Source organism: Sebastes fasciatus, chromosome 23 (genome assembly GCF_043250625.1).
Source record: "Sebastes fasciatus isolate fSebFas1 chromosome 23, fSebFas1.pri, whole genome shotgun sequence".
In the NCBI taxonomy this organism is placed as follows: Eukaryota; Metazoa; Chordata; class Actinopteri; order Perciformes; family Sebastidae; genus Sebastes; species Sebastes fasciatus.
Genome location: NC_133817.1, coordinates 20,982,078 through 20,996,350, shown reverse-complemented (window position 1 = coordinate 20,996,350; position 14,273 = coordinate 20,982,078). Strand labels below are relative to the sequence as shown.

Here is a 14,273-nt window from a genome sequence, read left to right as displayed (position 1 = left end):
ATCGATCATTAACCTTCAGTTCTATTGATGATGAAACAGAGTGAAGCAGCGTCGGTGCCCTCTGCAGGACGCACACTTCAACTACACACAACACACAACATAATATATAATAGTAATAAATAGTATATATAGATAATAATAATATATAATATATTTATAGTTATATAATTATATAACAGAATAAATATCATATAGTCAGACAGCAACCCTATCACATGTTGGTAACACTTCATTTTACAGGTCCACACATTTCATGGTAAATAGGTGATTATTATCAGGTAACCTCTTTTCAATTTTTTTGTAATTACTGCCAAATTACCCCAATATTTAACTCAAAATGTATAAAAAAAAAAACATTAAAGGATATTTTAGCATTAAATACTGTATATAATAAAGTATTTTTTAGTATTGTAGTAATTTAATATTTAAAATTTAGTAATATAAGTATTGGGGTAATTTGGCAGTAATTCCAAAGAAAGAAGAAGAAGAAGAAGAGGTGATGATGCTGATTAAGAGCAGAGAAGAAGAAGAAGCTCTCTGGCTCCTCCGTGTGGACGCCGTCTGAACTGCACCTTCAGCCTCTAAAACGCTGAGTCAGCTCTGTTTTCTGCTGACGGACTAAAGCACTAAACAGAGTATTTAGTTTGAACATCGAGTTTCTGTCAGCGGCAGCAAACTGAAGATTTATTATTCATAAAATCCGTCTGTATGCAGAGGAAACGCTCTCTGAATACTCTCTGTTTGTTGTACTTTACTCACACAGTCACATTCATCCTCTCACCCAGACGATTAAACATTATTAACCCTCTGAGACCGGGGGGTACAGGTGATCTTTAGGGGGGTACAAGGGTCTTTAGGGGGAGATAGCAGGTCAACAGTAGAAGTGGTGTACATCATCTGCTAAAAAAAAATTTTTCCACTTGTTTCACACAGGAAAAAAAGGAACATAGAAAGAAAAGAATAAATGTCCATTGCCTTTCATGTCTTCCATAAATGGGTGATGTCACAGTGACAACGTGCTCTTCAATCTGCTCTTCTTCTATCCAGTCTTTAGTTGAAACCTGAACCTCTACCTGTCTCTGTCCGTCTGTGTCAGGTATGGCGACATGGTACCGAAGACCATCATGGGGAAGATCGTCGGCTCCGTCTGCTCTCTGAGCGGTGTGCTGGTCATCGCCCTGCCGGTTCCCGTCATCGTCTCCAACTTCAGCCGAATCTACCACCAGAGCCAGAGATCCGAGAAGAGGCGAGCTCAGAAGGTGACCGACACCAATCGCTTTCATTAAACTGCCTATAAAGGCACAGCTGACATCTTTAAAGTTCAGTCCGAAACATCAGGAGGGAGAAAAACAACAAGATCAGGGAGTCTCTTTAAATGTTTACACCAGTTTACTGATCTACACAAGTAAGCATCTTGTTGCACAAGTTAGTGTTTTGTTGCACAAGTTAGCATCTTGTTGCACAACTTAGCATGTTGTTGCACAACTTAGCATCTTGTTGCACAAATTAGTATTTTGTTGCACAACTTAGTATCTTGTTGCACAAGTTAGAATCTTGTTGCACAAGTTAGCATTTTGTTGCACAAGTTAGCATCTTGTTGCACAAGCTGGCATCTTGTTGCACAAGTTAGTATTTTGTTGCCCAAGTTAGCATCTTGTTGTACATGTTAGCATCTTGTTGCACAAATTAGTATTTTGTTGCACAAATTAGTATTTTGTTGCACAAGTTAGCATCTTGTTGCACAAATTAGTATTTTGTTGCACAACTTAGTATCTTGTTGCACAAGTTAGCATTTTGTTGCACAAGTTAGAATCTTGTTGCACAAGTTAGCATTTTGTTGCACAAGTTAGCATCTTGTTGCACAAGCTGGCATCTTGTTGCACAAGTTAGTATTTTGTTGCCCAAGTTAGCATCTTGTTGTACATGTTAGCATCTTGTTGCACAAATTAGTATTTTGTTGCACAACTTAGTATCTTGTTGCACAACTTAGCAATTTGTTGCACAAATTAGTATTTTGTTGCACAAGTTAGCATCTTGTTGCACAAATTAGTATTTTGTTGCACAACTTAGTATCTTGTTGCACAAGTTAGCATTTTGTTGCACAAGTTAGAATCTTGTTGCACATGTTAGCATCTTGTTGCACAAATTAGTATTTTGTTGCACAAATTAGTATTTTGTTGCACAAGTTAGCATCTTGTTGCACAAATTAGTATTTTGTTGCACAAGTTAGCATCTTGTTGCACAAGTTAGCATCTTGTGCACACAAATTATCATATGTTGCATAAGTTAGCATGTTGGTCATGTAAATGATTTTATTTGTGCAACTTCTGATTACACAAGAATTTAAAAGATATTTTTTCAGGATGTCAGGGTGTTCTGTATAACCCATTAACCCTGTATCATTTACCAAGTAACAGAATCTTTCTAGTTTCAGTCAGGTGGTTACATGTAGACGACTTCCATTGTGTGAAAATCACAAAATAAATCATGAGAAAACAAATAATATATAATAATAATTACATCATAACCTGTCAGACATTTGACCAGACTGATGTCCGCTGACTCCTCCGTGTTTCTGTTCTCCTGTTTTCCATCATGTTGCTTTATACACTGATCAGCCATAACATTAAGACCACTGATAGGTGAAGTGAATAACATTGATTATCTTGTTACAATGGCACCTGGCAGTGGGGGGGATATATTAGACAGCAAGGGAACATTTTGAACTTTGAACTTTGTGTTGGAAGCAGAAGAAATGGGCATGCGTAAGGATGTAAGCGACTTTGACAAGGGCCAAATAGTGCTGGCTAGACGACTGGGTCAGAGCATCTCCAGAACTGCAGCTCTTGTGGGATGTTCCCGGTCTGCAGTGGTCAGGACCTACCAAAAGTGGTCCAAGGAAGGAAAACCGGTGAACCGGCGACAGGGTCAGACCCAAAGCTCATTGATGCACGTGGTGAGCGAAGGCTGGCCCGTGTTGTACGATCCAATAGAAGAGCTACTGGAGCTCAAACTGCTGAAAAAGTTAACGCTGGTTCCGATAGAAAGGTGTCAGAAAACACAGACCCATACTGACCTAATGTTATGGCTGATCGGTGTAACTTGTTCTAACTAAAGTAACTTTTTTCACACATACACACCATTGGACGGGCTAAATGGACGTCTGTAACATCTGTATGTGTTCACGAACAGAAAACCAGGCTTGCTAAAATTCGCGCGGTGAAGAGCGGAGGGGCTAACGCTTATTTGCAGTACAAACGCAGCCAGCTGCTGATTGACCCAGATGAGGAGGTAACCACGGACATGCAGTCCCTGTCGGATGGTGCTGGTGTCGTTCATCCTTTAATTTCTTCTTCGTCTTCTTTCATGTTTTTCTTCTCCTCGTCAAGTTGTCATCCGTCTATCCTGTTCAGCAGTAACATTTGATCCACTGTAACCAGTTGATCTACTGGATACTTTTACTTTTACCACCAAATATTTTCCCTCATTTCGCTGCTCTCAGCTGCAGTGCTGAATACTGGTGAGGTCGGCTAAAGTAACCCTGAACCAGACCAGATCACCGTGGCTTTACTTCAATAGTCCGAAATTTTGGTTGGCCGTCCACCGACTCTCTGACAGTTGAGGCAGAACCACGAGCCGATTCCCCAATGTCGGCGCCTTTTTTCTAATTTTTTTTTTTTTACAGGAATCAGAGCGTAGTTATCAAGATAACAATGTACAGTAGATATAGCTAGTAAAACATAGCTAGCTTACCTCCAGTGTGATCACTCGGGTTATGGTTGACGATCAGACCGTACAGTGTGAGAACATAAATCGTGAGCTTTGGCTTTACATCGCAAATGATCTTCTCGTACAGTAGGAGAAGGAAGTACACAAAATTTCTAAAATCGTACAGTGTATGGCACCTTTATGCAGGCTGATGGAGATAATGAGCTCTGAAGTTCACTCTGCTGATGTGACTTTAAAACTGAAATGTTACTGTTGAACTGTCCGTCCCTCTGTGGCTGCATCACTGACTCACTTGTTTTCTTTCATTCGTTCTCTTTAGCATCTCCTTATTCTCTCTCAGCTTTGCTCTCACATAGAGAACAGAATCATCCACCCCACCTTGCATTAGTCCGTCACACTAACTCACCTGTGCATAACCTGGTCCTCAGGTGTGGGACATCTCAACAGGAAACTAACAGCTTCGTCTTCTGTGTCTTTTGTTTGGACTCGTGCATTTTGATTGGCCCTCCCATGTGGCTTGGGCTGCCCTACTCATGACATCATCAACACATGTCTTGGGGTCCATCGCCGTGTGGATGAATGAGATCTGGCTGAGCTGCATGTCAATCAGACCCACGCCGCAGTGCACAGGGGTGGAGTCAGTGTGACGCAGAGGTGATGGTGGACGACAGCGGCGCTCGACAAACTCTGATCTTTTTAGAAACAGTCTGACACTTTGAGAAATATCTTGTTTCATGTCTTGCCCAGAGTCAGATGAGGTACGTTGTACGTAAAGAGCTAAGTGCTAAGCTAGGCTAGCAGTCAGAGCTCACACCTGGTGACCATGATCTGCAAGCCAGGAGGAAATGCATAGACAGAGATGAGTCACCTCCTTTAGAGACCCTACGAAGGTTCAGGAGGAAGATTCATTACGTTCTTTGGGGTCGCAAGCAAGGTTCGTGACTTCCATTAGAGTCCTTAGGATTAAGGTCTGTCACTTTCTGTTGTGGAGTTCAGGAGTGAGGTGCATCAGTTCCTTTATGGTAACAGGAGTTTTGTGCATCAGTTCCTCTATGGTACCAGGAGTGAGGTGCATCAGTTCCTTTGTGGTACCAGGAGTGAGGTGCATCAGTTCCTCTATGGTACCAGGAGTGAGATGCATCATGTTCCTTTGTGGTACCAGGAGTGAGGTGCATCAGTTCCTCTATGGTACCATGAGTGAGGTGCATCAGTTGCTCTATGGTACCAGGACCGAGGTGCATCAGTTCCTTTTAGGATACCAGGAATGAGGTGCATCAGTTCCTTTAGGGTACCAGGAGTGAGGTGCTTCAGTTCCTTTAGGGTACCAGGAGTGAGGTGCGTCAGTTCCTTTAGTGACCTTTAGAGAAGTGCTTCCCTTCCACTAGGGTACCTAGGATTCAGGAACATCACTTCCTTAAGGGTCCCTGGGAGAAAGGTGCCCCAATTGCTTTAGGGTCCTCAGGAGTCCTGTTCATGACTTCCTTTGGGGTCCCCAGAAGTAAGATACATAACTTCTTTTAGGGTCCCCAGGTGTGAAGTTCATGACTTCCTTGGACCCCAGGTGGGGTCCAGGGCTGGTTTTCTGATTCTGCGGGAAACAGGTAACCAGTTTTCTGATTCTGCGGGAAACAGGTAACCAGCATACTTCCTAAAATGTCTGACTGTTCCTTTGTCAGTACCAGAACTCCTTAACCAATGATCCTCAGTCCGTCAGTCCGTCCAACTGTGTCACATTCAGTCTGAACCCCTGAGCAACATGAGTACGGTGGCTCTTTGGATCAAATGAGGCTTCAGTTAAAGCAAGTAAACACATTTAGAGAAGCAGTGATAAAGCTGCTGAACGGCTGCTGTCGTTGGCCTGAGTTTGAAGCAGTGAGTGATCCGTCACTTTCTAACCAACTCTGAACCAGGAGGGGATTGTGGGTAAAAACCTGAACAGATGAAGTGTTCTTACAGCAGGGTGTCAGAAGAAGGTGGTGAGAACGTTAGCCCTGTCCATGTGTGTGTCGCGGTGGGACTGCCCATCTTTGTGCTGTGGGTGGGGTGGAAGCGGACTAACCGTGTGGTCATGTGCTTTGTGTCCTGAAGGCGTCCAAGGAAGCAGGACAGGCGCTGGTGTGTAAGGCCAACCCCAACTTTGACATTCATCATAACCACCTTCTGCACTGTCTGGAGAAGACCACGGTGAGAACACAAATACACAATTCTCACATCCTAAATGGAGTGCCTTGTTAAATGTTCCACCTTTAACCTTTAACCCTTGACATTTTATCTGCCTCAGAACCACGAGTTTGTGGACGAGAAGACGTATGAAGGGAGCTGCCGGGAGGTAACGCTGGTGAAGCAGGTGTCTCGCTCTTCCTCCATGTCTTCCTCGCCTCACGGCTTCACCTCCTGCTGCTCCCGCAGGAAGAGGAAGACCTTCAACGTCCCCAACTCCAACATGTCCGTTGGTCTGCATGGTAGCGTCCAGGAGCTGAGCACCATCCAGATCAAAGATAGACCGTTCACCAACAGGTAACAGGTGTTTTTATTCTGTAAGTGTGTCAATCAGAGGTTTGAGGAGGAGGTCTTGAAGAGGTTTCAGTGGGTAACTGAGCTGAGGAGGTTGCGGTCACTAAGGGCAACAGATTCTCACTCCCAACTCGTCAAATACCGCCGCTTGGTCAGTGCCCCTTTGGCATCAGAGACCGACGCACCGGGTACCCCTCTAGCATTACTTTTGGACGGACCAGGGAAGGAGTGTCAATATACACTTGTTACTGTACATGCCTAGTGTCCTTTCAAAAGGTCAAAAAAGAAGTTGGGTTAAGGCAACACAACCATTTACTTAGGTTTAGGAAACGGTCGTGGTTTATGTTAACGTCACTGACTAACGACTCACGGGACTGACGTTTCTTTTAGTTTCACACAGGGCACCAGTAGCGGTCTCCTGGTTGAAAGTGTTGTGTTTGTTTGACCCGTCCACCTATGAACGGACTCTCACCCTATTAATACTACGTCACTGCTTTGACCGTTGAATAACGCCACGGGTGGGTTTACATTGGAGTTAGTTGAAAGCCTGGTTCGTCACATACTGTTACTAAAGGGTGCCTCTGTGAGACGGTCTCCGATGCCGAGGAGCACTGACCAAACGGCGGTATTTGAGGAGTTGGGAGTGAGAACAGGTTGCTAAGGGGGTACTAGAGGTTCTAATGGTCCTTACAGGTCCCATTGGTGCTTAAAGGGGTTCCAGGAGTCCTTGAAAAGGTTCCAGATGTCCTTGAGGAGGTTTTAGAGCTGTTTAGAAAGGTTGTGGAGTGCTTGAAGAGGGTCCCTAAGGATATTACTAGGTCCTTAGGGAGGTATTGGATGCAATTAAGGAGAATACTTTGCACTAAAATGTCAATATTTGGACCTGAATCTATCAACAACACAACTAAATACTAAAGCTGCAATGATTAAACGAGTAGTTGTCAACTATTAAATTAATAACCAACTATTTTGATAATCGATTAATCGGTTTGAGTCATTTGTTAAGGTAAAAAAAAGTCTATATTCGCTGATTGCAGCTTCTTAAATGTGAATATTTTCTGGTTTCTTTCCTCTATGACAGTAAACTGAATATCTTTGAGACATTTGAGGACATCATCTTGGGCTTTGACAAACACTGATCCACATTTTCCATTTTCATTTTATAGACCAAACAACTAATCGATCAATCCAGAAAATAATCAATAGATTAATCGACAATGAAAATCATCGTTAGTTGCAGCCCTTCTAAATACATATACGTTGGTTTTTATCTGAAAAAGTGTTTTGGGGGTTTAGTTACTCTTTAAAATGATGGTTGAACTGTTGAACTGAACTATGATTTGAGGTAAACGGCTACGGTATAAAGGAAAATATCATGGTTTTATATGTTAATGCTCAGTACCTGCCTCTGAATCTGTAAGAGGTACTTTTAGAGAAGAACTGAGGAGGGGACGTGAACTGATAAATATAATAAATCCGGTTATAAACAGCACCAGTAGAGCCTCACACTCCCAGACAGACTGTATATAAACACATGGCCCCAGAGATCATGTGACAGGGTATTCCCATGTAGAGTCAGAGAGCTGGAATCCAGAATATGTCCAGCTGTGGGAGGCTGTGGGAGGTCTGGGAACTTTCTCCTAAACATGGACAGCTGGGAGACCAGCAAGTCCCTATTAGAGCCTCCTCCTGTTTCAGTCTCCCAGTATGAGTCTCCCAATATTAGTCTCCAAATATTAGTCTCCCAGTTTATGTCTCCCAGTATTAGTCTCCCAGTTTCAGTCTCCCAGTATCAGTCTCCCCAGTTTCAGTCTCCCAGTATCAGTCTCCGAAGTATCAGTCTCCCAGTATCAGTCTCCCAGTATCAGTCTCCCAGTTTATGTCTCCCAGTTTCAGTCTCCCAGTATCAGTCTCCCAGTATCAGTCTCCCAGTTTCAGTCTCCCCGGTTTCAGTCTCCCAGTATCAGTCTACCAGTTTCAGTCTCCCCAGTATCAGTCTCCAAGTTTTAGTCTCCCAGTTTCAGTCTCCCAGTATCAGTCACCAAGTATCTGTCTCCCAGTTTCAGTCTCCCCAGTATCAGCCTCCCAGTTTCAGTCTCCCAGTTTAAGTCTCCCAGTTTCAGTCTCCCCAGTATCAGTCTCCCAGTTTCAGTCTCCCAGTTTCAGTCTCCCCAGTATCAGTCTCCCAGTTTCAGTCTCCCAGTATCAGTCTCCCAGTTTCAGTTTCCCAGTCTCCCAGTTTCAGTCTCCCAGTTTCAGTCTCCCAGTTTCAGTCTGTATTGTGTAGTTAACGTTAGCGTTAGCATCACATATTGGGTCAGCTTAGTTTCTGTATTGTGTAGTTAGCATTAGCGTTAGCATCACATTTGGGGTCAGATTAGTTTCTGTATTGTGTAGTTAATGTTAGCCTCCTAGACATTCTTCTTCTGGTTTTTGTTGTATGGACACGGCTCTACTTACTGTAGGAGGAAACTCATACAGATAATTCGTACTGGACCCGGTGTGCATAGTTGTCTTTAATATCTATGTGCTGATGTGTCTCCTCTCTTCCTGTAGTCGTTCCAGTCGATCCAGCCTGAACGCTAAATTTGAGGAGACGGTTCCCCTGAACTGTCACCAGCCATACATCACCGCTGCCGTCATCAGCATGCCCACACCGCCCGGCAACACGCCCGAAGGCAACGCCTCATCTGGCTCCGTCGACTACTCCCAGACCAACATCGTCCGGGTGTCCGCACTCTAGGTACCAACATCCCCGTCCAACAAGGAAGTACAACCCAGCCAGCAGGAGGACGACGGGGAGTCGGGGGTCAGGGGTCGGCGGCCCCGCTACACCTCAGACTCAGAGGGCGGGGCTTGCATCATGTGTCCACGACGGAAGTGACGGGTTAGCTAACCTCTCCTGGAGGTCAATCTGTACGCACTAAAACTCAGCTAACCCGCTTCGGGCATTTCTTTCTTTTGTCTTCTAGGAAGGATTTCTCTTCCAGCAGTCAAACACCACAGAAGAAGAAAACGGTAGCACTTTGGCTGACAACTGATCTCTATCCCTGAGACATTTAAATCGTCACCACGGCTATTTTTCAATCCTGTATGTCTTTAAATCTGATGTCTTACAATGACAGCTGATGCTAACGTAGATTTCTAAAGTTTAGAACGCAGTTTAAAGGAAATTTTCGATATTTTGGGAACGACACTGTTAACCATCTTACCAGAGTTACATGAGGAAATAGATTCAGATGTGTAGCTTAGCACAAAGAAATGCTAGCCTAGCTCCAAAGATAGATAGATAGTTGACTGGAGCGACTGAATAAACGACACAAAAATGCAAAATACTCGCCTGCAAATATTGTATATATCTAGGGCTTTTATTGTGAAAGATAAGTACTTTGTTAGCGGACTTTGTTAGCAGAGTTTATTATATATACAGTGGAGGAAATAAGTATTTGATCCCTTGCTGATTTTGTAAGTTTGCCCACTTACAAAGAAAAGAACGGTCTATAATTTTAATGGTAGGTTTATTTTAACAGTGAGAGACAGAATATTAAAAACAAATTCCAGAAAATCTCATCATATAAAAGTTATAAATTGATTTGTATTTTATTGTGGGAAATAAGTATTTGATCCCCTAGCAACCAGCAAGAATTCTGGCCCCCACAGACCGGTTAGATTAGTCCTCTCGCTTTAAGAAAGTACTCCGAATCTCAACTCGTGACCTGTATAAAAGACAACTGTGTCAACTCATTACCTGTATAAAAGACACCTGTCCACAATCAGATTCCAACCTCTCCACCATGGACAAGACCAAAGGGCTGTCTAAGGACGTCAGGGACAAGATTGTAGACCTGCACAAGACTGGAATGGGCTACAAGACCATCAGCAAGTAGCTTTGTGAGAAGGAGACAACTGTTGGTGCCATTATTCGGAAATGGAAGAAACACAAAATGACCATCAATCGCCCTCGGTCTGGGGCTCCACGCAAGATCTCGTCTCGTGGGGCATCGATGATCATGAGAAAGGTGAGGGATCAGCCCAGAAATACACGGGAGGAACTTCTTAATGATCGCAAGACAGCTGGGACCACAATCACCAAGAAAACCATTGGTAACACACTACGCCGTAATAGATTAAAATCCTGCAGCGCCCGCGAGGTCCCCCTGCTCAAGAAGGCACATGTACAGGCCCGTCTGTTTGCCAATGAACACCTGAATGATTCAGAGAAGGCTTGGGAGAAGGTGATGTGGTCAGATGAGACCAAAATCGAGCTCTTTGGCATCAACTCGACTCGCCGTGTTTGGAGGAAGAGAAATGCTGACTATAACCCCGAAAACACCATCCCCACCGTCAACCATGGAGGTGGAAACATTATGTTTTGGGGGTGTTTCTCTGCTAAGGGGACAGGACGACTTCACCGCATCGAAGGGAGGATGGATGGGGCCATGTACCGTGAAATGTTGGACGACAACCTCCTTCCCTCAGCCAGGACACTGAAAATGGGTCGTGGATTGGTCTTTCAGCACGACAATGACCCAAAACATACGGCCAAGGCAACAAAGGAGTGGCTCAAGAAGAAGCACATTAAGGTCATGGAGTGACCTAGCCAGTCTCCGGACCTTAATTCCATAGAAAATCTGTGGAGGGAGCTGAAGCTTCGAGTTGCCAAGCGACAGCCTCGAAACCTTAAGGATTTGGAGATGATCTGCAAAGAGGAGTCGACCAAAATCCCCCCTGAGATGTACGCAAACCTGGTGACCATCTACAAGAAACGTCTGACCTCTGTGCTTGCCAACAACGTTTCTCCACCAAGTACTGAGTCATGTTTTGCTAGGGGATCAAATACTTATTTCCCACAATAAAATACAAATCAATTTATAACTTTTATATGATGTGATTTTCTGGATTTTTTTTTTTATATTCTGTCTCTCACTGCTAAAATAAACCTACCATTAAAATTATAGACCGTTCCTTTCTTTGTAAGTGGGCAAACTTACAAAATCGGCAAGGGATCAAATACTTATTTCCTCCACTGTATATATGTATATATATATAAATGTATATATGTATATATGTATATATACATATATATGTATATATCACAAATACCCAGACACTGATAGTTCTGGATCAGGGCTACGTATAAATGGCTAACAGATGTTCTTCCCAACATAACGAGTGTTTCCTTTAAATGGCTGATTTAGTGGATGAGGTTTTGTATTAGAAGAAGAAGAAGAAGAAGAAGAAGAAGAAGAAGAAGAAGAAGAAGAAGAAGAAGAAGAAGAAGAAGAAGAAGAAGAAGAAGAAGAAGAAGAAGAAGAAGAAGAAGAAGAAGAAGAAGAAGAAGAAGAAGAAGAAGAAGAAGAAGAACAACAACCCTCAGAGCATGTTCAGTAACTGTGTGTGTGTGTTTGAGTGCATGGATCGGTGTGTTTCCAGGCGTGTCGGGACGTTGCATGCAGATCTGATTGAATGCGTGCGAGACCTCGCTGTGATGTCATGAGTTGTCATGGATACGAGCAGTCCGGGTCCTGACTCTGTATATATACGTTTTATACCTACTGCCTTCCTCTCTGCTCTACACAAACATCTGAACAACCTTGATGTCAGTTTGTGATAAACTGTTTCTGTCGTTTATCTTCGTTGTCCTGCCTGCAGATTAATTTAACGCACATGTAGCCTAAAGATGCTTTTCTGTTCTTAATGTAGCCGGTGTTTCTTATGACGGAGATGATTTCAGGGAGATTCAACGATGTTTCTGGAAGATATAGATTACCATCACTGTACTGTATTTAATAACTTTTATTGCTAGCCTATTGCAACAATAACCCCCATAAATATAAAATATCCTGAAGACCTTACGCCCATGTTGTCCCCATAGAATCAAGCAGGATGAACGCCGTTAGCTTCTTCTTAGTTTTACATTTTATAAACTGTGTTTTATGAACTTCTATTTTATGAGTTACGCCCGGTTCAGACTACACGATATCAGCCCGATTATTAATAAACCGATTATTAATTGTTGCGTCAATCGATTGTTTTATCCCGTAGTGTGTCTAGTGACAACAACCGACGGACACTTCACGACAACCGACGCCGTGGACACCTGATCTGACACAGTGACCACCATAACAGACAAAAATATTATGTAGTCTGAACCCGGCGTTAGCCGAACTACAAAATGAACAGTTGACTGAAAAATGACACTGTATTGTTTTAGCAATGACTGCTAACTTTTGCTAACAGAACGATAAGTCTGTTAGTCAATAAATTATGTTGCGTTAGCTGTGTCATTTTCCCGCCCTGCACAATGTAGCTAGCTTAGCTGAAATACAAAATGAGCAGTTGACTGAGAAATGACACTCTGTAGGCTATTGTTTCAATATTTTAAAAGTTAGCAATGACTGCTTTTGCTAACAGAATGATGAGTCAATACATTATGTAGCGTTACCCCGCGCCATTTTCCCGCCCTGTACGATGTAGCTAGATAGAAATGGAGCACTGAGCGTATTGACTGACAGATGAAGCTAAATAATAGTCTGAGTTCCTCTGTTCTACTGTAAAGCACATTACATCAATATTTGTATGACTTTGTATATTTAGAGCTGAGCAGCAGCTCATCCTGTTAGCTAACGTAGCATTAGCTCAGCAGCTAAAGGACTGACTGAGAGCTTCAACGTGGTTAGACGTGACTTACCAGCAGTTTGTCATTATCACCATAAGTAGACAAATAAACAGCAGACATCACTAAATATAAATGTAGTTATCAGATTAATGAAAACATTATGTAGCTAATAATAGGCTAGTAGCGGCCATCAATAGATGCGAGCTAAACTAAACGTTATCTTACTGATTGTGACAGTTGAAGGAATAGTTTAACATTTTGGGAAATACTTGTATTGTTCAGATGGATATCAATGTCTCATGTCTGTGTGTTAATTAGAGCTGGAGGCAAGACTTTGTTAGCTTAGCTTAGTTTAGCTTAGCCTAGCTTAGCTTAGCTTAGCTTAGCTTAGTTTAGTTTAGCTTAGGTTAGTGCTTGTTCGTCAAGAAATTGTTCCAGAGCCTAAACAAAGAACGCATATTGATAAGAAGAAAGTCAATAGTTTGTTCCATGTCAACATCAGCTCCCAGCAGCAGAGATACGCTTCCACCATTTTGGACTGAAAGCGACTATCAGACACCAGTAAAACGTCCGCCTACAATGTCCCGTGCAAAAGTAAAACTAAATTATTTCTATTCAATTGTCATATTCTACCGAAATGGCCCATGTCGAATAATAAAATATTCTAAATATAATAAGCGTTTTCAGTCCAAAATGGCGGCCGCGGCTGTTGTCTAAAAACACCAAAGTTTCGTCTCTTTGCTTCTAGACTCTTTGGTGTAACTCCCTCTAAAAACCACAAACTGCTGTTTTTACTAATTCTTCAATTGTGTGCAGATTAAACAAATGAGTAAATTAATGATAGGTTAGTTATAGATGTATTGTTTTTTACTTTACACAGAGCTCGTCTAGCATTTCCCCCCTGCTTTCAGTCTTTATGCTAAGCTAGGCTAGCATAAAAACCCTGCTCTCAGAAATATGCATATTTCCCAAAATGTTTAACTATTAAACTGTCAGAATCAGTAATCTAACATTTCCGCTGTCCTATAACAAGACAACACCAAAGTCTGTTCATATTTAGGTGAGTATTTTAGATGCTGTAGCTCGTCTTTCCTCAAGTCCCGAAAAATATTTTCATCTTTTGCACAAAAGGTCTTCGATCCGATTGTGTGCACAAGTTATTATCTCGTCTAAACAAGATAAAAATATATGAATATTTCAGGACTTCAGGGTGATATACACGTATTTGAGACTGTGTGTGATTTAAAAGCCATGAGGACGAATGTGGAAACAGTCTACTTGTCTTGTTTTTGGTATGAATATTTAAAGATGTTGTATCTCCTCTCAGAAGCACCAGTACCTGTACTGGTCCAGTCTCAATGCACCAGTTCACCAGTGATGAACTGAGATGAACTTGTTTGAATCCATTTTG

At 42.5% G+C, this 14,273-nt stretch overlaps 2 protein-coding genes and 1 long non-coding RNA gene across 6 annotated transcripts in view; 2 read left to right on the top strand and 1 right to left on the bottom strand.

Annotated features, from left to right (window-relative positions):
• The window catches only part of LOC141761837 (A-type voltage-gated potassium channel KCND2-like), a 45,730-nt gene extending 36,066 nt beyond the window's left edge, over positions 1 to 9,664 (top strand). The window contains exons 2-6 of one of the 2 annotated variants that reach the window (XM_074625475.1): positions 1,097 to 1,259; positions 3,193 to 3,322; positions 5,834 to 5,913; positions 6,011 to 6,246; positions 8,800 to 9,664. In XM_074625475.1, the coding sequence (XP_074481576.1) occupies positions 1,097 to 1,259; positions 3,193 to 3,322; positions 5,834 to 5,913; positions 6,011 to 6,246; positions 8,800 to 8,986 (796 nt within the window). In that variant the 3' untranslated portion in view covers positions 8,987 to 9,664. Of the gene's footprint in view, positions 1 to 1,096; positions 1,260 to 3,192; positions 3,323 to 5,817; positions 5,914 to 6,010; positions 6,247 to 8,799 lie in introns of both variants that reach the window. The other variant, XM_074625473.1, reaches the window with a different exon arrangement.
• ovch1 (ovochymase 1) overlaps positions 1 to 14,273 on the bottom strand; it is a 208,259-nt gene that overhangs the window by 98,334 nt on the left and 95,652 nt on the right. The gene's annotated exons all lie outside the window — the stretch shown is intronic.
• LOC141761838 (uncharacterized) lies at positions 11,279 to 12,511 on the top strand. Its single transcript, XR_012592648.1, has 2 exons — positions 11,279 to 12,258; positions 12,289 to 12,511. It is a non-coding gene; the product is annotated as an uncharacterized LOC141761838 (long non-coding RNA).